Source organism: Patella vulgata, chromosome 1 (genome assembly GCF_932274485.2).
Source record: "Patella vulgata chromosome 1, xgPatVulg1.2, whole genome shotgun sequence".
NCBI lineage: Eukaryota > Metazoa > Mollusca > Gastropoda > Patellidae > Patella > Patella vulgata.
This window is the reverse complement of record NC_065879.2, coordinates 34,868,680-34,894,277: the sequence shown is the minus strand read 5'-3', so window position 1 is coordinate 34,894,277 and position 25,598 is coordinate 34,868,680. Positions and strand designations below refer to the sequence as shown.

Genomic DNA, 25,598 nt, shown 5'->3' with positions numbered 1-25,598 from the left:
CATGTCACAAAGCATGCATTGCAGTGCAATATGCAAGCAAAGGTTTTGAGTGTGTGGCCAATGGGAAATATATGTATATGTAACATTGGCAAAGATTGCACACAGTGGCAAAAATCCCCAATTAATTACTTAATAATTAAAATGTTACATTTGTTTTATTGTCGATTGCAATAAGAATATATTTTCTATCATTTGAACCACAGATATGGTAGACCGTAAGGTGTCTATTCGTACTCTTACTATAAATGTTTTAATTACTCTGAAACTAGAAATTAATGCAAGCAAGAAATTAATGCTTTAAATGTGACCGATCACAAGTCATTAATTTTAAATACACATTTTGTTCAGAAAGTAAAATGAAGTAGGGAAATGTTACACATATCACATAAATAGAAACGATCAACAGTAATTAATCATATGATGTACATGTAACAATGAAGTGGTTATCTGATAATTGTGGCCTGTGTTATAACTACATGTGCAAGGAGATTCCCTTTTTAGCCATGAATAGGGCACAGTAGATTACAATGATGTAACACCCCACCCCACCCTCCTTTTGGCATTTCATGCGGAATTAATTTCTTTTGGTACAATACAGTTTATGAATTTGATAGCTATGTGTATGTGTAGATAACAAATAGTAATAATAAATCATGTAATTAAACAACTTCCATAATTTGATTCTTTCATCACCTCATTAGCTGTATATAATCAGGAAGTTGAAAAGAGTTTATTATTATTCGTCTGTAAATGGCAATCAATAATTGATTATTCAGTGTCTTGTAGCAAGGAGAATAATGGAATCAAACTCCAGACAAGCTTATTATATGTGTACATCAGACCATTGAATGTATTATACATGTAATTTGAGAGACCTAGTTCTCAGGTCATTGTCTCTCATGGTATATTTAATCAATTGATTTTTATACATGTGAGCCATTAGGTCTTTGTGTACACCAGATAAAATACACCTAGCCACACAGGCAAACCTAGAGTCATTTATCTTAATAATTCAGTGGACTTACATTTATCAAGATTACATTAATCAACTGGTGAATCATATTATGATGGTGGGGATGGTTTTTCAAATTATTGTGATAATTCAGTCAAAACAGAATCACACAGATCTGTAGGTCAAGGATTGAAATTTACCAGTGATATTCTAACTTAGCTCTGACACCCAAAGTAAAGAAACAAATTTTATATTATTCTTGCTGTTATAGACAGTCTCTGATACAGAGTGATTTGTCAGGCATTATGCAAGAACAATGTACCTGCAAAATAAGCCCCACTCCCATCCATTCTCAAAACAACAGATTCTTTGAAACTAAATATTTCTTTGGAGTTTTGATACTTTGATAGTGAAATGTTTTGCTTTCCTGTCGATAGTTCTCCAGCATAAAATGTTTCTCATAGCGAGTGCTACCAGAAACTATGAAAGGAAGCATTAGATTTGCTTACCAGGTACATACATGTACAAACAGTATACATGTCATCAAATCATCTCATGTGAATAATTGTATTAGACTACTGGTACATTAATAGACTATTCTTACAGCAGATAATGACCAGACAACATGAGTTCATGGTCACACCTCAATTAAATTAGACATGGTTGGTGGATTTCTTTGTGGATTTTTGTTTTTAAAAGATACACAATGTACATAGTACACCTGGCAAAGATAAAAAGATGGTCCTTGCACAGTAGCATGTAAAACTCCATTTTGTTTCATCTTTCTATTTGTATTTAACTACCTGAATCAACATTTTAAAATTTGAAGGAATCACTGACCTCCATGATTACTGTTATTAAATTCAAGGAACCACCCCACAGTAAAGCTGATTAATTATGTTAATTCTTAGAATAATTTATGTATACATATAATTTCGTCTGAAGCTGGGTGAAAGTTCTTCAGGATTTTCCTGCGTTGTTTCACCAGGACAATGGTGCAGGATTGTGGGGTGCGGGGCTAGGGCTGGCGAGGAACAGCATCTACCATAGTGATTTGACTGGATGACAAACCAAGGCCTGCATGCAAAAGAACCATTGACAGTTGGAATCTGAATTAAGAGTAGGCAGTTGCTCCGATGTTCAGACAAACTTTCCCTCATCCTGTCTATTTTAGCCCGGTTGATGCTGAAAAACAGGATATTGAAACCCATTTCATTTTATTTATTGGTGATTTAATAATGCTTAATATTTTAAACTGGAACTTTCGAACATTACATACAGTAATCTTTTCATTTGATTTTGGTTTGTAATTACATGTAAGCCCACTTTTATCAATTTATTGTATATTTGGGACAACTCCATTAATAAATTGTACATTTCCTCTCTGCTGTGAACATTGTTGTGCTTGTACATGTACATGTACATGACTTTTCAATGCCACCTTTCCAAGATACATATACATGTACCATTGATGCATACCCTGTTCATTCAAGGTGAACATTGTTGTGCATGTACATGAATTTTCAACCCCTCCTTTCCAAGATAAATACATGTATATGTGTATAATAGGTTTCAGTTTATTGTTCCGCGCCTTTCGAAGAAAGCATGGTACTATTAAAATGGGTCCATCCATCCATCTGTCCGTCATACTTTTCGGGAAACAATAACTCTCCTAATTGAGCTAGAATGTTCAAACTTGGAGCTTGAATGTTACAATTTATTGTTCCGCGCCTTTCGAAGAAAGCATGGGTGTATTAAAATGGTTCTGTCTGTCCGTCAGTCTGTCTGTCCGTCATGCTTTTTGGGACACAATAACTCTCCTTCTGATTGAGCTAGAATGTTTAAACTTGGTGTATATTCATTAGGTGAATGTCTTGACGGAGTTCAATGATTAACATTTTCTGCTAAAGCTAGGCAGAGCTAAGCAAATTCATGGATCCATGCTTTGGAGAGTGATGAAATTTAGTGTAGAGTTACACCACCAGGTACTTCAAAACCTTGTCTGAGATCGATCATGAACATTTTATGCTCAGACTAAGTATAGACTGAAAAGTTCTAAGCCTATATGTGAAAGACCTGTACAAAGTCGATGGTTTCCCTTAATTTTTCTACATAGTCCCCTTCGAAGTGTACACACTTTTGCTAACGACTTTGCAAGGCCACCACAGCTGACATGCCGTTATCATTACTAGGAAAATGATGTGATGGGACGTCAGGAATCTGACACGTTTCTGATCCACGATCAAGAGCTTTGGCACCCAATGGCACCCATCTTGCAGAAACTTTTGTCATTCCTAACTTGTTGGCGATAATGTGCTGAACCCTCTCATGGGAGATGGCTACAACACTAGCAATACATGTATGTCAATTGGTCAGTCATCAACATGTCGTGCACCCGGGTAATGTTTTCTTGAATGGTTGCTGTTGATGGCCTTACAGGACGCGGGTTATCGTCAAGGCTCTTTCTGCCATGCTTAAATTCCACAGCCCACTTCTTTACTGTGGAGACCATGTCAGCATGTATCTGTGTTAGGGTTAGTCCTTTCAGTTGCAGGTACATGACTGCCCAATAGCCAGTTTTGTGCATTTCTTGTGATTTCAATTGGTAGGTTCACAATGGGTAGGTTCACAAGATAGTCTGGTACAAAGACAATAATAACACTACAGTTCTTATGTCTATGATTTATTCAATGATTGTATGTTTTGGTGGCAAAAGTTTGTTTCCACCCAATTGATCTACATTGTATCGTTTTCAGGCTTAGAACTTTTCAGCCAGTCCTCATAATCAGCTTGATTGCTTGATACTTTTCAAAAAGATAAATTTGTAATTAATATGTGTCATCTATCTATCTTGGGATTGCAGCAGTAGACATCTGAGCTAACTGTTGACTTGTTGTAATTACCATTCAAGTTTCTATGTATACATTTTGAATGATTTTTCTTGTGCAAAATTGTTAATTTTTTGTCTGAATGAATAATTATTTATTTTTAGCTTACATTTACTATATGTAAATATGAGCTACATGTATAGTCATGTCAAGGTCAATGGGAATAATAGCCTGTGCAATGAATACTTAATTTTGAAACGCTCTGTAGTTGCACATTGAATAGCTACAGTGATGTTGTGATCTTACCAGGAAAAGGCAGGCTTCTGATATCCAATATTTAAGACAAAATAAACATGTTACCATTGGTACACGAATCGTGTATCATAGTTTGTTTTAGTGTCATTTGCAACAAGTGACCAGAAAGAACGAGGCTAGACATATTCAACAGGAGAGCCTGCTTAATAGACTGGAATAACCAGACGCTAGAAATTGCTATAGGGTTGAGACCCATGCTGTATTTGGCTAGACATAACTGATTTGAAATTAGAGTCAAAAAGGAAACAATTGAATGTAAATCAGTTTATATACAATCAGATTACATTATTATATGCGTTTCGACCCATTTGGGTCAATTTCTAGGTCCTAAAATTAGCGATTTAGCTCCTTTAAGATTTGTAATACATGTATATAGTTTGTGGTTGCATTGTATACATGTATGGTATTATTTTTGGCAACAAATATATATTTTCCTGGCTGTTGATGTTGTTAAAATAAGTTTCCATTCAGTTATCATATTTATCACCTCAATAAGTCCAAGAAACATGCTTTAAATATAGAATGATAAAGGAATAAGTTACCAGTAGTTGTAATGCCATGTATTAAAATTGGGCTTTTCTTGTAAGACAGGACTTAATGGCCTCAATCAGACTATAAGCTTCATTACTGACACAAATACTCTTCCTATCCATTCACATCAAATTGTTCTATTAATGATGTCTGCTTCATTCCTCCACTTTCATTCCCATCATGGCAGACAGATTTGTAGAAGATACTAATATAAGAAAATGCACAATTATTCCACTAATTACACTTATGAAGACCAAGGTACATGTATATGAAGAATTTTATGTAGAAGACAGGGTTGTAAAATCATTTTGAGTTTGGGATGAAAATGTGATCCCATTTAGCTAGAGCTCTTGTTTAGGATGACGGTTGTAGGTCAATGACTGACTGACACATGAAACTCTGAAATCTGTATTTGGTGTAGTATTTTTGCATTGATATTACAGCAAAATATGGCACATTCATCTTTCTTTAATATTGGACAAATTTTGTTTTCTTTTTCAGTTGTTCTTGTAACTGGTGCATCAGGTTATATAGCTACACATGTTATTAAACAATTACAAGAAGAAGGTTATAGAGTGCGAGGAACAGTGCGAAGTTTACAAGATGAAAATAAAGTTAAACACTTACATGCTTTATGTCCAGAAGCTCAATTTAAACTTGAATTAGTGGAGGCAGATTTAACTAAACCAGAATCTTGGGAAGCGTAAGTTAACTTATTATTAGCGATTCAATTGTAGGCTGGCCTCGGTCATCATTGCTACCATTGGTACATTGATCAACAAAGTTTAGATTATCCATTTTTACATTAAATTATCCATCACTAAACATATTCAAATCCACTAAATATCGCAGGGTAAGTTAATTAACGTCTAATTAATAATTTAAGGCCTAAAGAAGGACCTGCAATAGTCAGATTTAGCTCTTGCATAATGCATGTTTAATCACAAAAATGCATTTTATGAAAAAATTGTTTCCTTTGAGACAGGGTAGCTCGGACTTAACTTGCTCCAGTTGGCTATATGTTGTTAACGGAACAAAGTAATCTTACTCTTTACAGAACATCTAATGCCACAGTAATTTTGTATCATAGCCTCAAGAGTTATAACTATTGAGGCAGGGTATGGTTACAGCAACTCTGGGCCCTTATTCACGAAAACTTAAACTAAGATAAAATCGAAATTTTAAGAAATACTGCAATTCGATTGGCTGACCAGTAAAATCAATTTGCATATATCCAATGAAGTTGCAGTATTTCTTAAAATTTTGATTTTATCTTAGTTTAAGGGCCCTGATTTTTAGGAGAAGTGTACAGGGCTAAATATTCCTGTTATTCTATTCTGTGGTTGGCAATAACACTATTGTCATTCTTATTTCAACACTAATTCTAGTATTTGAACTATTTTTTTTTTTTTTTTTAGAGCTGTAAAAGATGTGGTTTATGTGATACATATTGCTAGTCCATTCCCTGCTGCTGCTCCTAAAGATGAGAATGAAATCATACAGCCAGCTGTAGAAGGAACACAGAATGTCTTTAAAGCGTGTGTTGATGCTAAATCTGTTAAAAGAATTGTATTAACTAGTTCATGTGCTGCTGTTGCTTGTAAGTATATGTAAAATTTATTTTAGTCTCCTAATTTGTCACATATTTGTGATACGGGTGTAAACCTGAACATTGTCAAATTTTGATACCAAGTTTAGAATTAAACTGATAACAAGTCGACATTTCATGTGCAGTATATTGTCGTCATCCCTGACTGTCCCTCCACAATAAGGGTATTATTGTATTGTGAGACGTGATTCTTGTTTATGTTATTTTGTCGCTTCAGTAAGTAACCTGTCACTCTTAATTATCCATGTAACATATTATCCACAGATACACAAACACTCCTAAATTGTTTTGGTCCATATTTTGATCTGTCGGCCACAACACAGGCACTTGAAGAGATAAGATGAAACGTCTTACTACTGCTTGACTATATATTACAGTATTAACAGACAAACAAACATTTCAAGCCCTGGACAGTACATGTACATTAATTGCAATTTGTGACTCCAGTAAAATTTCAATTATTCATTTATCCTGTTCAGCACTAATGTTATTGGGTTATGTTAATATACATGGCAAATATGTGACAAATAACAACAATATTCAAGTTTAAAAAATGATATATTAAATTAGTTAATTTATTTCATAGGCTAATTAAAAATTATAAAAAAAAAATTGTAACATGCAATTCTTTATATTATAGGGGAGACAGCCGGTACAAGTAAAGATAAAGTCAATTCAGAAGAAGATTGGAGTGATGTGGAGAAATTAGATGCTTACTCTAAAAGTAAAACACTAGCAGAAAAAGCAGCATGGGATTTTATTAAAGAACTTCCAGGTTAGTTATTTAAACATTCAGTCCTAGTTAACCTGGCCAAATTAAGGTATATGGTGTTTATAGATTATTATGCAGGAAGATTTGCATATTGAGATTCCAAATCTATATTTATTGAAAATAATGTTAAAATCAGAACATTTTGTTCTACCTCAGTACCTCACTTTAATTGGTTTATGCTGAAAATGAAAGAATATATGAATTGTAATATTTTTTTTATACGCCCACATTTTCATGTGGACGTATATTGTCATTGCTCCTGACCGCCTGTCTGTCCATCCACAACTTGTTTGCAGACACTCTACAGGTCACAATTTTTATCCAATTTTGACGAAACTTGAAATATAGGTCTATCTCCCAAAGATCTCGGTTCCTTTCAATATTGGCATGTATCATCGGACGGTAACTTTGTGGATTATAGCACCTGATTGTACGAAAAATCACATCTTTAGCTTGTGGACACTCTAGAGGTCACATTTTTGATCCGATTTTGATAAAACAATGTTTATAACCCAAATATCTTGTTTCCTTTCGATATTCGCGCATATCGGATTGTACCTTCCTGAATTTTGTTTAGCTTGTTCTCTATCCATCTCTTGAAAAATGTGGGTGTATCCTGCCTGGCAGCCGCTGGTTTCCCTTCCGACCAACTATACAGTGTCCCTTGCCAGGCCCTCTCACACTGGCCAACATTCTTGGCCAACACTGGAATTGAACACAGGATCTCCAGGTTAGCGAGTCAACATCTTACTCAGTGAACCACTGCAGGTCCCCAGTTCCAGATACATTATGAAAGTGTGGTTACTTTCTATTTTTCAATCAACAATTATGGAATACTACCCCCGGTGGCTAAGTGGGTAAGACGCAGGCTCGCTAGCCTGAAGGTCAGGTGTTCAATCCCTGTATTGGCCGAGAAAGGACGGAGAGTCTGACAATGACAGCTGTCTAGTTGTTCGGATGGGACGAAAAACCAAGGTTCCGTGTACACATTGGCGTGCACGTAAAAGATCCCTTGACAGTTAGAATTCGATATAAGAGTAGGCCGTAGTGCTGCTGTCCGGGCAAAATTTCCCACATAGCACACTGTATGGCATATGCCCATGTTCATTAGCCCAGTTCGGAGCAGAACAGTAGGACGTTAAACCCCATTTCATTTCATTTCATTTCATGGTTATAACCCACAAATCTTGGTTCCGTTTGATTTTTTCATATATCGGATCGTAACTTCCTGAATTACGGCCCTTGATTGTAAATAATGAAGATTGAATTTGAATTTCGGAAAAACTGAAATGAAACTGCCCAACAAAATGGCCGCTCGTATGTAAATTGTGTAAAAGTATGTAATACAAAGGTTGTGGACCCTTTAGAGGTCACAATTATTATCAGATATTGATGAAACTTGATATGTATGTTCTTAACCCAAAGATCTCGGTTCCTTTCGATATCCGTGCATATCGGACCATATCTTCCTGGATTATGGCCCCTGATTGTACAAAAAATCACATTATTTTTTTAGCTTGTTCTCTGTCCATCTCTTGCAAAATGTGGGCATATCTTGCATGGCAACCACTTGTTCATATTGAAAGAATCGTGACTCCAATGAATTTAACAAATCCTAAAAGTACCCCCTCTATAACAGAAATTTATGGCTTTTTAAAAAATGCTCCCTTACATGGAGAAGTACAATGGAGCCTTTACATTTCTTAGCAAAAGGGGAAGTAATTTATTGATTTAAGGATGCATTTAAAAGATAGCCAAACTAACATGTGTGCATACAGAAACAATTATAAACACATTCATTTTATTTCAGATTCAGATAAAATAGAATTAGCTGTTATTAATCCAAGTTATGTGATGGGCCCTGTTCTTTCTGGATCAAACTGTACTAGTATGGAGGTAATACTTGAATTAAATACCAATATTATAGTCTAATATACCCACATTAATCACAATATAAAGGATCATATGTTTAAATGGTTTCTCACTGTGAATTTAATTGCTTTTAATTGATTTATGATTGAAAATTGAAAGGATTGGGGTTGAATAAAATGCCCCCTCTTCGGGCAGGAAAGGGAGAGGGGGGACAAATAGACCTAGTGGACGAATTGTCTGGGGAAAAATTGTCCACGGGGACGAATTATCTGGGATCAAATAGTCCTAGGGGATGAATTGTCCTTGGGCGAATTGTCTGAGGACGAAAAGTCCCAGGGGACAAATTGTACAGGAACGAGTTGTCCAGAGCTGGATTGAAACTTTTCCAATATTTGATAATGAATAAAATATCAAGAATCAAGAATGGTTGGATTTTATGTAAATGTATCAAGAATGATTATATGAAATGAAATGAAATAGGCTTCAGTGTTCTACTTTCCTGTACCATATTTTTATTTCTAGATTGTAAAGAGGCTATTAGAAAGGGCCATGCCTGCTGTACCTAAGTTGAATTTCCCTGTTATCGATGTACGAGATGTGGCTACAGCACATGTTAAAGCGATGACATTAGATGAAGCTGTTGGTAAGTAATTAAAGAAGACAGACTTATTAAAACTGATGACAAGAAAGACAACCAATTACTAATTTGAAAAGCTGAAATTTTAAACACATAAATTCAGTTTTATTACATCTGTTAGAGAAGTGGTTTGAAGGTCCAAAGTTTCATTGGTTTGTCACCAATAATATTGAGTCGGGTCACCTGCCAATCCATATCAAGCTTGAGTAGACAATAATATTTGTAATTGAATGGGCCATGGTTAAAGGCATTTATGGTATGTATGACAAGATATTACTCAGTGGCATGGCAGATCCACTGTGGTCCCTTCCTTATATATATATATTGTTAATAAACAGATTACATATTTAGAGTTAGTAACAAAGTGCCCAAAGTTAAAGGTTGACAAAATGGTTAACAATATGTCATTTCTAAATTGAATCCCATGATTTTATGTGTTTCTATTTAGCCTTAAGTTTTCTCCATACTTCCTATAATTTTATTGATGGTCATGAAATTTCAGGTAAAAGACATCTAATTGTTAACAGTAATGTTTGGATGAAGGAAATGGCTCAGATTCTTGCTAAAGAATTTAAACCACAAGGTATTTAACCTGCAACAGCAAGTGCATGGTTGGAATGCCTTTAATGGAATAGTTATTTATGTTTGCGCCTTTCATGTTTTGTTTATTTTATGGATTTATTTATGTGTATAATTATTATGAATGACATTTACAGTATATTACAAGTAGTCATTTCTTTCTGGTGTTTTTTTTTTTTTTTTTTACCTCAACTTAGACATAGTTTTTAGCAATATATCGATTTTAAAAAACAGTTAAAGGTTAGAGTGTTTTCAGACAGTTACACAAAAAAATATAAGTATAGATATTGTGTTTAAATGTTAAATTCTGTCAAATTAATGATTATTAGATGTAAATTACTGACAGGTTAATTTATAATCTATGTAGTCAGTATGAAACAAGAGACATTGTCTGTACAGAATCAATGTTAAGTTGAATCCTATCAGCATCACAATTTATATAATAATTGTTCAAAAACTGACACATTTGACGATCCAATTAAAAATTTCTGCACCTTTACAATTATTCACAGAGGTTCAGGTGGAGCCTTGAATATGGAGGAAAGAAAAGTACATGTATGTTGGAAATGTCATTCATATTACAGGGTTGAAATGTTATTTTGCATGTTGATTGCATGTTATTTTTTTTGCTGCTACAGGCCATCGACACATTATTTCTCATGAAAATATGTATATGAAAGAAATGGCACTTATTTTAAAAGCTGAATTTGAATCCCAAGGTTTGTTTGATATTAGCTTAGCTTTATATATTTTTGGTTTAATTTTTATGCTTCTTTATGCTTTCATTATTTAATTAGGATTATGGTTTTAATTTGATTTATTACTATTAGAAATATGGTATCACTCTCACCATCAAAGTGCAATTTTTTTTTTTATATTGAATATGTTCATAAAACCCAAGAATCACCTGATTATTGGAAATTTCAACTACAGAGTAAGGTTCATATTCATTTGGACGTATATTTTCGTCGCCCCTGTCCGTCTGTTCACATTTTGTTTGTGGATACCCTACAGGTCAAAATTGTTATCCAAAATATAGTTTTATATCCCAAAGATCTTGGTTCCTTTCGATAATTGCGTATATCGGACCATCGGATTATGGCTTATTTCTGACTGCGCAAAAATCCTGTTTTTAGCTTATGGACCCTCTAGAGGTCACAATATTTATCTGATTTTGATGAAACTTAAAATGTATGATTATAACCCAGAGATCTTAGTTCCTTTGATATTCACGCATATCCAACCATAACTTCCTGGATTATGGCCCCAGATTTTACAAAAAATTGTGTTTTTAGCTTGTGGACCCTCTAAAGGTCACAATTTTTATCCAATTTAAAAAAACGTTCACATGTATCACCGTTACACCCTAATGACGGTTGAGTTCGAATTTCATGAAAATCAGACCTAAATTGCCCAACAAAATGGCTGCTTCTCGTACATAATTAGTGTAAAAGTATGTCATACCAAGGTTGTTGACCTTCTAGAGGTCACAATATTCATCTAATTTTGATGAAACTTAAAATATATGTTTATATCCCAAAGATCTTGGTTCCTTTCAATATTCATGCATATCGGACTGTAACTTCCTGGATTATGACCCCCCTGATTTTACGAAAAACTACATTTTATACACCGTTGTACCTAATGAAGTTTGATATATCACAAAAAACTGGGTTCGTTTTGATACTTGCGCTTATCAGACTGCAACTTCCTGGATTAAGTCCCCAGATTATACGAATCTTGTTCTCTGTAAATCTCTTGCAAAATGTGGGCGTATCTTGCATGGCAGCCACTTGTTGTCAAGCATTTGTTAAACTACTTGAAAACCGCTATTTGTCCCAAAATGCATACAATTCAATTTGAACACAATGTAGCTTTGAAGTCAAATCAGGTCAAATCAAAAATAAAATCTTTTATCAACCATCGATTATCCCAAAACTTTAAATATGTTTTATATGCTCACAGATCATTTTTGTCAAAATCTACAGTTTTATTCATCAGGGAAAAGCATCTTTTTATTTTTATTTGTGACAACATTTTTTTAAAACATTTTGGGATAATTGTTCAACCAGTGAACTGTGATGCTTTTTGCCTCCCTCTACTTGCTCCTTGGACAGCTTGGATAATAAGGCTGTTGGAGATACTTTGAAAATGGAATTACATATAGGACGATTACATGTATAATGTATACAGATACAAAATTTAATCAGCTGACTTAAAAAAAATTACGGTACCTTTAAAACAGAATTCTTTCTTTCTGCATTATGGTTATGCAATGTTATACATGGTTAAATTTATTTCATGTAGATTTCATGCTATAGTGGAATAATATGTTTTTAATTACCAGAATATAAATTTTGAATACCAGTATTTTGTAAATACATGTATACTGCATGCTGTGTTTTGACATGTTTCTAAAATGATGAACTAGCTGTCTGATGCGTTTTCTAATTACTACTAATATAATCAACATAAAATATTATTACTAACTAATCTTGTATTGCGTTGCCCGAGTAAAACAGCATGCTTATTGGGGCTATAGTGCAACTCTTACTATCTGAAGTCTTATTTTAGCTATTTTCAGTTTCTCATTTATAATGCTTGACAATTATAATAAACCAAATATCAATAAATCTTCTATAATATAAAAGTATTATCTATACTTTATTTTATTTTCAGTCTACTATTATACTAAGTGTACTACCATTTCACTTTAATATTTTCTTCAAATGTGGCTTTAGCTAAAATATGCCTTACTGTGCTATAAATTTGTACAGATTTGGACAGTAGTGCTGATTTTGTCAGCATCGAACTTTCGTCAAATAAGAGCATTTTGGATATGAGAAATACAGATATGAATAAAATTATCCATTAATGTTCCAATGCTCCTTTCTTGTGTACTCTCAGATTCATTTAATTCCAATTTCACAGACTAAAGGGAAATAACCCTGCTAGTTGTGGGTGAAGTCGATAATGGTAATATGTTATGTTTTATAGGTTACAGTGTTCCCACAATGAACTGCCCGTACTTTGCTCTATGGCTTTCTAGTGTATTTGATAAAACACTCAAGCTTATCTTGCCTCAAGTTGGTAAAGTCCACAGATTTGATAATACTAGAGTAAGTATTTAAACCAGCAATCTACAATGTACATATAAAAAGAATTTCAGATTATACACAGTGAATATTCTAATGACATAATTTAAAAAATCTTGTAGATGTGCCAGAGCCTAAATTTATTAAAGTGTTTATGTTAATAAGATGAGAAATGCTATTGATCTTCAATGATTTACAATAATTACTGTCTGAGTTATGGCCCTTGATCAATAGAAAACATTTTGTGAATGGTTTTAAGTTATCCAATTGATTTCAAATTTATATACATTGTTTATGTTGATAAGATGAAGAGAGCTATTTTTTTTCGATGATTTCTGATAATTACTGTTGGAGTTATTGCCCTTGGACACTCCAGTGATAAAGTTAACAATCAAATGATTTGAAATTTATGTTGATTAGACAAAGAATCTGATAATTACTTTCAAAGTTAATATCCTTAATCTTTATCGTTATTTAGTGTCTTTTAAATACCCCTATTAAATATGCATTATGTAAGAGCTAAATCTGCCTATTGCAGGTCTTTCTTTAGGCCTTAAATGTTATATAAACTATTAATTAGACATTTATTAACATGACAAGACCATAATTGACTCAGATGTCATCGGATGCCTCAGATTTAAACATATTTGAATCCGATCTGTTATTCAACAGCTGTTATGATTAACCGTAAAAATGGATAATCAAGTCTTTATTATGGTAACAATGACAATCGAGGCTACCGTGAATTTGAAATGAGAATTTCTCAGCTCAGAGTGAATTTATTTGACTGAAATTTTCAGTATATTCCATTTACATTATCTACTTTTTAACTATTATAACGAGAACTGTCAGCTCTTTATCTAATCTTCCATAATGCTGGTTTAATTACAAAAAAATAAATATTGTGCGAAAACCATTGTGGACCTCTAGAACTTCAAATCTACTGTGGATGTATATCTTAAATATATTTATGCTGATTTGGATTGGTTATTATGAATCAATATAGATCTACATGTATTATTTATTTTTTAGATGAAAGAAGTTTTGGGAATTCAGCCAAGAGATACCAAAGAAATGCTAATAGATATGGCTTACTCACTCATAGAGGGTGGCTTTGTTAAGAAAACAAAGAAATATACAGGGCCTGGGGGAGCTCAGTCCGAAGAAGAAACTAAGACAGAAGAGGCTAAGGAAGGGGAAAAGAAAGATGGGGAGAATGGAGATGTGAAGGTAAAGGAAAATGGAGAAGTTAAAGAGGACCAACCTGAAGGAGAGAAGGAGCCAGAGAAGACTGAAGAAAAGGAAGCAGAAAAAGTGGAAGAAAAGAAAGAAGAAGAAAAGAAAGAAGAAAATCCAACACCTGCTCCAGCTACTGAAGGTGAAGAAGCCAAGAAGGAATAAGATATCTTATGTTGTAAATGTGCTTTTATCACTTTCTATCTATTGTAGGCCAATAATACTAATGCTGTATTATTTTTTATTGTGCAAATTGTGAAACTAAGAATGTAGGATATATGAGGTGATCATAGTATTTTATTATTTTTTTTCATTTGGAAATTTTAACTTTAGACCAGATTTTACTGTAAGGTTTCTTCATGTACTTTTTGTGTACAGTACCTTTTACAAATATTTTCCTCTATGTGAGGAATTATCAATTTTCAAACTATTTATACTAATATACGGTTACAACTTTGTTTGACCTTGATTACTGATCAAATTGGATTTTAGGAATAACAAATGTTATGTTTCATCATAAATTAAAATAGCAGGTTGATTGAATATAGAGATGATTGTTACATTTTGGTTGATGGGCACAAAAGCAGTTAACTATCATATTTCTTTATTCATATTTTATATAGACATTTTCTTTTAAAACCAGTGATGTTGGCTTATTATGTAGTGATACTAAGTGTTATTTTTAGAAGCATTTTAACAGTATTAAATATGTCATAAGTGTACATTAAACCCAGCCATGTAAAATATATTTATTTCTTTGCAACCTAGATCAACATCTTATGTTTGTCAGCCTCCACATGTATTATATAGGTCTGAAAAGTTCAAAATTTTAAGTAGTCGCTACGTTATCCAAAACCTGAAGTGTACAAGGGTTCAGTCATAACAGTGGTTAAAAATATGTTTTACAAGAATAACTAATATCCTGATATCAAATATTAGTGATCTTTTCAGGCCTATATTTATGGTAGAAAATGTGTTTTTAATAGAACAAATGCCAAGAGGTTATTAGTAGGCTTATAAAGTCATAGTCATATGTAGCAATCAGACTTTCAACCATTGTGTTTTTCCAAGAAATAGCCAGTGATAACCACAATGTCAGAGATAAAAGTTAACTAACTATAAAATTGAATGAGAATGGTTCAATTGCCATGAACAGAACATTTATACACTGAATTGTATAGTCAGTGATTTTATGACTACGGTTATCGAGGTGGTTGATAATTTGCTGTGTGTAATTTTAGTAAGATATTACATTGTAATTATACATGTACATTATCCTTTTATTTTATTTGTCAACTTAAAATTGAATGTGGAATAACTTTTATAAGTATATTGGCTTTCCTCATTACAGGATTGATCACTTTCTGAGAAAATAATTTTGTGCAATGAAATGATGAGATTAATTTTAATTTCTTTTTCTTTTTTTGGACTTTGTAGCAACAACAAAAAAAACTTGAAAAATCTTTGATACTGTTGATTTATATTAATTTTTAATGAATTTGCTCAATTTAAATTTGACTCTACCTTTAAAGTGATTTTTGATATTTAAATAGTCCAGATCATAGAAACAAAACATCCCATAAATGTTTTGAAAAACCTGATTACCGGTACATTATATTTCATCATGCACAATCACAATACATAAAGTATCTTCAAGCACAAAAATGAAAAAGAAACCACACCAACTTTTGTACATGTACAAAAAGTTATGTTGCTATTTATGTAAAGCTTGAACATAATCTGCCTTGTATATAGCAGAAAGGGGGCAGGTGTTGTTATTGTATATAATATGTTCTGCCAACATTTTCTTTTTGTAGCTTGATATTTTTAGTTGAAATGTCTATCCCCTTTCTGCCCCAGTCGTTGCCTTTTTTCATGGTTGTTTGTTAAGGTTATGCATTGAGGTTATCTTTTTTATACATTTAATCATTATATCTCAGTGCTGTTCATTATTTATATGTTTTTAAGGGCATATACCAATTCAATAGGATTATCAAATATTATTTTATAAAGTCTGTGTAGCTTGATTGAGATTTAAAGGGTCTTTTACTTAAAATAATAGATTGATGTGAAACTAAAAACTCTATAAATGACAAATAGATGATAAATTTCAGCTCAAAAATTCAGATTTTGTTGCATTATTGGATTCAACTGGGGTTGCATTTACAATAAAACTCATATACATAGCTCTCTGAAACTGTTTATGTACTTTCATTTATAATCATGTACTTAGTACTTTATCTCGATGAAAATATGTTTTGTGTTCGAATATGTGTTCTTCATAAACCTACTATTATTCATGGAAATTTTTTTAAAGGGTTTCTCCAATATTCATCATAAGGGTTACTTAGGGACCACCAATTCGATAATTAAAACATTTCTTGGCTGACCGTAATGTGGTAATAATCATATGTATAAATAATAATGTATGAGAATAATGTTAAGTCTTGTTTCTTTACATAATTTTGTTTATTTGTGCCATATAACTGAACAACATGTAATATTCAACATTTTATGTGTAAACACTATTATATTTCATACTGCTTTTTATATTACTTTCACTCTTGCCATATGTGTACTAAATTGATGAAGCCTGTATATTTTTTTGCTAATCTATTTTGTATACGTCTGATATCTTTGTTTACTTACCTTTACATTCTATATTTACATGCGCAGAAGAACTTCATCTTTTATTAAAATGTTGCAATGTCAGTATTTGTATAAATTATATTTAATACATTAATGTTGACATTCTATATTGTCAAAATATTCTGATGTGGCACTGCCAGATTATTGAAAATATTTGCCTTAAATGTACATTTGTATGTCTTATTATATTCGTGTAGATGCAAAGGCAATAGGGTAAAATTACTCGCACTAAATTATTGTTCATTACTACTCATACATGGACGGAGGAGGGATATTTAATTATAAAATACATGTATTTATCACTAGGCTTTGTCTTTTTTAATATATCTTTTGATCATACTTATACTTGTAAAATGTATCTTTAAATATGTGACCCTTTTATAGAATGGAGCTATTTTACCCTATTGCTTCCAACTGGTCTTTGTATTTCTCCGCTGAATTCATTGCTCTATATATTATCAAACAACTGCTCAATGGAAACGCATATTTGTCAAATAAAATTTTTCATTTGAAAAGAATTTCTTTATGTTTTAATTATAAACCAAAGATTTAATCAGAATGGAGTGTATGTTATTAAAAGAAGAAATAAAGTATTCCTTTAAGATGTTATTCACAAGAATATCATTTTGTTTGGGAACTATAAGAACTATGGAAGTGTGGTATTATACGCCAACATGGGAATGTGGTCGTATATTACAATCGCCTCCATTTGTTCATCTGTCCGTTGTCCACTATTGCTTGTAAACACTCTACAGACTACATTTATTATCTGATCATTGTGAAATTTATATATGTTGTTGACATTAGTGAGACAAAGACTATTTAATGTCAACAATTTCCGTTAATTACTTCTAGAGTTATGATTTTTGTTTCACTTTATAGAACCCTGTCAACTAAAGTTATCATTCGATTTGTACTAAATTTACATACATTATTAAAATGAAGAATTCTAGTGAATTTCAAAAATTGCTGTTAATTACTTCTACAGATATGGTCCTTGTTTCTCTATCGACAAAAGTTATGATCTGATCTCTATGAAATTTATATGCATTATTTAGAGATCAGTAAAACGATGAAGCTTATTAGATTTCAACAATTTCCGTTGATTACATCTATGTTATGGCCCTGGTTTTGAACATCGTCCAAGCTAGGTTAATATTCATAGATTAGTAAAACTAAGAAACCTATTGAATTTCATCAATTTCCGTCGAATATTTCTAGAGTTATGGCCCTTATTTCACTTTGTTGAAAACCAAAGTTATCGACCGATCTGTATTAAATTTATATGCATAATTTAAATTAGTAATACAAAGAAACCTACTGAATTTCATCAATTTCCATTAATTACTTCTAGAGTTATGGCCCTTATTTCTTTTTGTTGAACCCCTTGTGAATTCTCTAACCTCAACAGTTATCATCCGATATGTATTAAATTATGTATATTATTTAGCCTATTTCAGCAATTTCCATTAATATCTTCAAGAACTATGGCCCTCGTTTCACTTTGTTGAAGCTTGTGAACGCTATACTGAATATAGCAGCTGCCAAGCAGGATACACCCACATTTTGCAAGAGATGGATAGAGAACAAGCTAAACAAATCCAGTGAAGTGTTCCCAAGCCACTACAAGGCCTACAGAAATGATCGAGGTACTCTCGGAGGAGGGGTATTCATCCTAGTACACCAGGACCTGGTTGCGGAAGAAAGGGCGGATCTTGTGACTGACTGTGAAATCGAGTGGGTCCAAGTCAAACTAAAGGGCAAGAAGACTCTATTGATATCAGCATTCTACATGCCACAGAGGAACCTCTCAGATATAACTGCACTACGATCCTCACTTGAACTTGCAAATTCCAACAAAGAACGTCACACCACGGTAGCTGGGGACTTCAATTGCCCAGACATAGACTGGCACTCACTCTCGGTACGGAAAGAAGCACAAGACAGAGAAGTCCAACAGGCTCTACTTGACCTGTCCATTGATTTCAACTTATCCCAAGTCCATGATAAACCAACAAGAGAAAACAACCTACTTGATCTTGTCTTTACATCAAATTCGTCACTAATCAAATCCTCCACTAATGCTCCGGGGATCTCTGACCATGACATGGTAGTCGTCGATTCAGATATCAAGCCATTCTACGCCAAGCAGAAACCCCGAAAATGCTTCTTATTCTCCAAAGCCAACTGGGACCAGCTGAAAATTGAAATATCCTCTATCTCCCAGGAAATAAGCCAACTTTACGTAAACGGTTCATCTGTCCACACCTTATGGAATACCTTCAAGGAAAACCTAAAATCAGCCATTAACAAGAACTTTCCATCCAAAATGAAAACATCAAGTAACTCTCCACCATGGATAACAAGGAAAGTAAAACGCGTCCTTAGACGCAGGGCCAGAATTTATAAAAGAGCTAGAAAAACCAATGACTGGACCCAATACAGAAGATTTCAAAAGGAAAGTAAACGCGAGCTCAGGAAGGCAGAATGGTCACACATCAACTCCGTCATAAACCAGGGTCTACAAAACAACAATTCCAAACCATTTCGGAACTACGTTAAGTCCAAAAAAGAAGACAGTATTGGGGTAGCACCACTACGTAGTAAACACGGCACACTTATCAGCGACTGCAGTGCCAAGGCAGAGACTCTTGTAAACCAATTCCAGTCAGTTTTCACCAAAGACAAGGGAGACCAACTACCCAAAGTACAAAGGTGAGTTGATGAAGATATACCACCCATCAAGATAGGAGAGGAAGGCATTTTGAAACTACTACGCAACATCAAGGTCAGCAAAGCCTCAAGCCCAGATGAGTTACCCAACAGAGTTCTCCAAGCCTGTGCAGTAGAAGCAACACCTGCCATCATCTGTATCTTCCAGAAGTCGGTCGACTCTGGTGATTTGCCCAAAGATTGGAGAAATGCAAACGTTGCCCCAGTCTTCAAAAAAGGAGATAGCCATGCACCAGAGAACTACCGTCCAGTATCACTCACATGTGTCCTATCCAAACTGCTAGAGCACATCATTTGCCATCAAATGTTGAATCAGCACATGATCTCTACACAATTACTACGACAAGAACTAACAAGTCGACACAGCGATACTGGACTTCAGCAAGGCGTTTGACACTGTGCCTCACAACAAACTTCTCCACGATCGAGTCCTATGGAATACGAGGAGCAACACTCAAGTGGATCACAAACTTTCTTACGCAGCGGAAGATGAGCGTCATAGTTGAAGGTGAGCGATCCCAACAGGTTAACGTAGCCTCCGGCGTCCCACGAGGCACAGTACTCGGACCTCTACTATTCCTCTGCCATATCAATGACCTCCCAGATAGAGTTAAATCCCATATTCGTCTTTTTGCCAATGACTGCTTGATATATCGTGCCATCAACTCAATGACAGACCATATACAACTCCAAAAAGACCTAGATAACCTCCAAGAATAGGGCATGGAATTTAACGCCAAGAAATGCTATATTTTCAGCACCAAAAGCAAATCCAAATTCTTTTACAACATCAAAAACAACATACTCCAACAAGTCCAGAATAATCTACCTTGGAATTACCCTATCCGATGACCTTAAATGGAAAACGCACATCAACAACATTTGCAAAAAAGCCAACTCAACGCTAGGATTTCTCCGCAGGAACCTAAGACACTGCCCTAAGCCATGCAGGAAGAACGCCTATATTGCACTAGTCCGATCCAAACTTGAGTACGGAAGTGTCGTCTAGGATCCTTACTTGAAAGGAGACATCGACCGCTTGGAGAGGATCCAAAGATCAGCAGCACGATTTATAACGGGCGACTATAAATCCAGGCAGGAAGGATGCGTCACTAATATGCTCAAGGAAATGGAACTGCAACCACTTGAAGAGAGACGCCGTCACCAGCGTTTGGCATTCCTATTTAAGGTGATTGAAGGGCACGTACCAGCCATTAACATTGATCACTACCTCAAGGCTAAGCGACTTAAGAGAACTATTCGGGCTAAACAATTTGAAAACTACAATGTATGTTAAAACTAACATCGTAGAAAAATCAGTGTGTAACAACAACAAGTGCTTCCAGCCAATTAGTGCTAAAAGTGACATATTCAAATACTCATACTTTGTACGAACTGTATACGACTGGAATAAACTCAGTGATGATACAGTGAACTCAGAGTCAATCGAAGTATTCAAATCTAAACTAGAAAACATTAACTAGCGCACTCCATCCGTCGGGTTAAAGCCAGTAATTGGCATCTACGACTGTTCATTCAGATTCAGATTCAGATATTTCGTACAATCAAGGGCCATAATTCAGGAAGTTACTATCCGATATGCGCGATTATCAACAGGAACCAAGATCTTTGGGTTATAAAGATATATTTCCTCAAGTTTCATCAAAATCGGATCAAAATTGTGACTTCTAATAGACGGTCCACAACAATTGATATTCCATATTTACTCTATTCTATTTGCGTACGAGGGGTGGCCATTTTGTCAGGCAATTTTGGTCCGATTTTCACGAAATTCGGACTCAACCATCATTAGGGTGTAATGGTCATATATTCAAACTTTTTTTTTTAAATCGTATAAAATTGTGACCTCTAGAGGGACAACAAGCTAAAAACGTAATTTTTCGTACAACCAAGGGCCACGATTAAAGCAGTTATGATCCGATATGCGCGAATATCGAAAGGAACCAAGATCTTTGGGTTATAAACATGTATTTCAAGTTTCACTAAAATCAGCCAATTTAAAAACTTGACACTCGGGATTTTTGGGACTAGATTTTTAATATTTGGTTTAAGGCAACTATTTTAGTGTTATGTAGTGCACAGGCGACCTTGACATCAACAGAAAGCAAGAATACGTCTCGCCGAAAGTCCTTGACATTGATAACGTTCGTGATGTCACAGTACCCCCCAAAATGAAATTCACAGACTTGGAGAACAATCGAAATAAAGTGTTCAGTAACGGTTGTGGCCTCCTCTAGCGTCTTGAACTGCCACACAACGTCTTCTCATGGATCTCAGAACATTAGTAAACACTACCCGAGGAAGACGTCGCCACTGCTCAGCAAGAGCATGTTGAAGGTCCTGCAACGTCAGTTGTGGATTCACTTGCTGACGAACACGTCGACCCAGTTCGTCCCAGATGTGTTCAATAGGATTAAGGTCGGGGCTAAGCGACGGCCAATCCAGGACTTGGACACCGGCATTTCTTAAAAAATTATGGGTAGTAATTGCTGTATGGGGTCGAGCATTGTCTTGTTGAAACGTTAGTCCAGGCCCATGTCTCTGCATAAACGGAAGAAGAACAGGTTGCAAAATCTGATCCCTGTACTGGACAGCATTTAAGTTCCCTTGGACAACAACAAGAGGAGAACGTCCATGTGCACAAAAAGAACCCCAAACCATGACGCTGCCGCCACCAAATCGGTCAACTTCTCTGACGCATACTTGAGCGTAACGTTCACCTCGACGACAATAGCGACGACAATATACGTCCACATGAAAATGTGGGCGTAAAAAAGTTATCGTCCGATCTGTATTAAATTTATATGCATTATTCAGATTATAGTATAACAAATAAGCCTATTAAATTCAGGCAATTTCCATTATTTACTTCTAGAGTTATGGCCCTTGTTTCACTTTGTTGAACCCCTTGTGAATGCTTTAACGACGAAATTTATTATCCTATCTGTACGAAATTTATATGCATTATTTAGATTAGTAAAACAAAGAAGCCTATTGAATTTCCATTAAGAACAAGCCATTATAATAAAAATAGAAATAAACAAATAAATATAAACGCATTATATACTTTCATCAAATAAGTCACGTTTAAAAAATGTTCCATTATCAAAACTACCAATACTTATTACCAATAAGTATTTCAAATTAAAAGAAATATCGCTATACTTTCCTATCTACTATCTGTATAATAAGTATCTTATCATGAAAACTGAGCTCACAATTACACCGTTAAAATTTTTAAACGATGAAGTTTGAAAAGCTTAATTTAATGTAAATGCCAAAAGAGCTGTTCTTGGTAAATATAATTAATCTATCTAGGCTAATTTTGAACATTTTATTAATCCGGTGATATAATCTCATGAACTAGTAGAACGATGATGAATCTTTGAACAGCAAATCGTAAAGAAAAACTAAATAGTGTATTTTATACTAGCATAGTAGTCATATGCATCTGTCTATACTTGACAAACGAATCAGAGAGAGAGAGAGAGGTTTAACGTCCACTCGACACAAACTAGGTCATTTCCGGACTAACACATGGTTCAATTTTATTTCAATCATTCGCTTGCGCGTAGGGGTCTTTAGCAGTGGGAGGAAACCGGAGGACCCGGAGAAAATCCACGAGGTTGGACAGACGACCCTACTCCTTGTCACGTACAACCGGGGAATCGAAACCCCGCCAGTTGACTCAATGACAGACCGTATGATACAGCGCGCGCGTGCTAACCATTCGGCCATCCAACCCCCCGACAAACGAATCAAGTGATATTTCAAAGACAAAAACAAATAGTATATGCGCGTAAGGTCTCTATTGTAGCATACTCCTCGCAGTGTTTCGTTTGAAAGCAAATTTCTGTTGCAAATCATTCGGGTTTAAACCTAGCTCCGAATAATTATGGTTACATACCGTTACGTCATGATTCACGAAATGTATTAGGCCCAATTAACCAGTACATAGCATAATATTGCAGAAAAAATAATTGCGTGACAAACGAGGCTATCAAAACGGTTACAATGTAAACAATGCTGTTTGGAGACGAACAATACTTTCATCGTTTTTAATACCTTAAACCACTGTCCAAAGTTTTAGGGAAGATTCCAAATTAAACGAAGGGCTGTCAAGTTGCTGTACTTAGGAGAGATATGATTGAACGGGGAGAATAGACACACTCTCTCAAAATTTCAAGTATCCGAAGACAATCCAGCAATAGCCATAGAGGTATTTTTCAGGCCATTGTTTCAGGAATATGCTATTGTAGGTTTTTTCGGATAACTGGCTAGTAAACCGCATTTTATGTGTGGAAAAAGACGGGAAAATGAACAGCTGATTTCAACCGCCATCTTGGATGCTGGAGTACAAATTCTAACTTCGGTCTGACGAATAATAATAATATGCACATTTATATAGCGCACGTACTCCATGCACAGATGCAAGCTCGCTGCGCATACAATTAAATTAATTTAATTAATCCTGATAACAAGATGGGTTTTAAGTCTTGATTTAAAACAAGAAAGAGTTTGGGATGATTTAATGATCTCTGGAAGATTGTTCCACAGTTTAAGCGCATTCACCGAGAACGATCCGTATCCAAATGATTTTAATTTCCACCTTGAGCAACACAACTGATGGAGGTGTGTTCGGTCGGAGGTTAGGGAACTTGTATTTGCATAAGAGTAGATAAGTCATTCACACACTGATTACGTCAAAGACAGACTTTTGATGATGATTCTTTCGTTTATTGGCAGCCAATGGATTGATTTCAGAACAGGAGTAATATGGGAGTATTTTGATGATCTGGTAACAATTCGAGCTGCGATATTTTTAATATTGGCACTAGATGTTTCTACTAACAAGCTATTACAGTAGTCAATCCCTGAGAATATCAAGTGTAGCAGCTGCTTCCTGGCTAATTAAGTGTCTTCAGTCTTATATGGCCTATGTTCCTGGACTGAAGATAACACTTTCGACAAATTTAACTAACGTGACTGCCCATGCTTCAACTGGACCCTAAGAGGACACCTAACTAAGTTCTTCACAGTGTCGCATGGTACAAGTATTGCATCTCGTACAACCACATCATTTGAACTTGTATTTTTCAGATGTGTATTTGGACGAAATAAAATACTAAATTCAATTACATTTAATTTCAATATATTTCTTGTCATCCTATCTTTAATGTCATGTATACACAATTTGATGTCAGAATAATTAGGGGATGGAACAGTTTTTGAAAGGGAGTAATTTGCAATCAGCTGTATATCATCTGTATAAGAATGTCCTCAGCCCCACAGTGGGTGAGATATAGCATCATGAAATTTATATGTTTTAGCATATAGAAAAAAACTACGTCTTAAATAAATTCCCCATAGCCTCAAGTGGTTTCCGAAAAATTTAATAGTCATATATATTGAAGTAATAGATAAGATCATTCATAAAAAATAATTTTAAAAAATAAATAATCAATAGTCAATTTATGGGAAATATTTGAATTTAGGGATTATTTTCTTAAAAATAACGTTGTTTTATTTTACTCTAAAATGGCCATACGCCCATAGCTGGTTCCCCGTAACTATAAGGGTGGTGACCCTCATATTTCATGTGGGGTATACGGGGTACCCAATGACCAAATCTGCAAAGTGTGGTCAAAATCGCCCGAAACAGCTTGTGCCGGTTTTTTTTTTAATTTTGCATGGTTCTCTCGCAAACTCATTCTTAACTACTGAGATAGTAAGGCCTAGAAATACGTGATGACATTGAAAAGGATAGAT

At 34.6% G+C, this 25,598-nt stretch overlaps 1 protein-coding gene across 2 annotated transcripts in view; it reads left to right on the top strand.

The window, feature by feature from the left end:
• Positions 1-17,682, top strand: part of LOC126823846 (uncharacterized) — a 33,314-nt gene extending 15,632 nt beyond the window's left edge. Inside the window, exons 2-9 of one of the 2 annotated variants that reach the window (XM_050552885.2) lie at positions 5,128-5,329; positions 6,045-6,226; positions 6,876-7,010; positions 8,818-8,903; positions 9,402-9,522; positions 10,734-10,814; positions 13,093-13,214; positions 14,223-17,682. In XM_050552885.2, the coding sequence (XP_050408842.1) occupies positions 5,128-5,329; positions 6,045-6,226; positions 6,876-7,010; positions 8,818-8,903; positions 9,402-9,522; positions 10,734-10,814; positions 13,093-13,214; positions 14,223-14,591 (1,298 nt within the window). In that variant the 3' untranslated portion in view covers positions 14,592-17,682. Of the gene's footprint in view, positions 1-5,127; positions 5,330-6,044; positions 6,227-6,875; positions 7,011-8,817; positions 8,904-9,401; positions 9,523-10,018; positions 10,100-10,733; positions 10,815-13,092; positions 13,215-14,222 lie in introns of both variants that reach the window. The other variant, XM_050552875.2, reaches the window with a different exon arrangement.
• Positions 17,683-25,598: the final 7,916 nt, after the last annotated feature.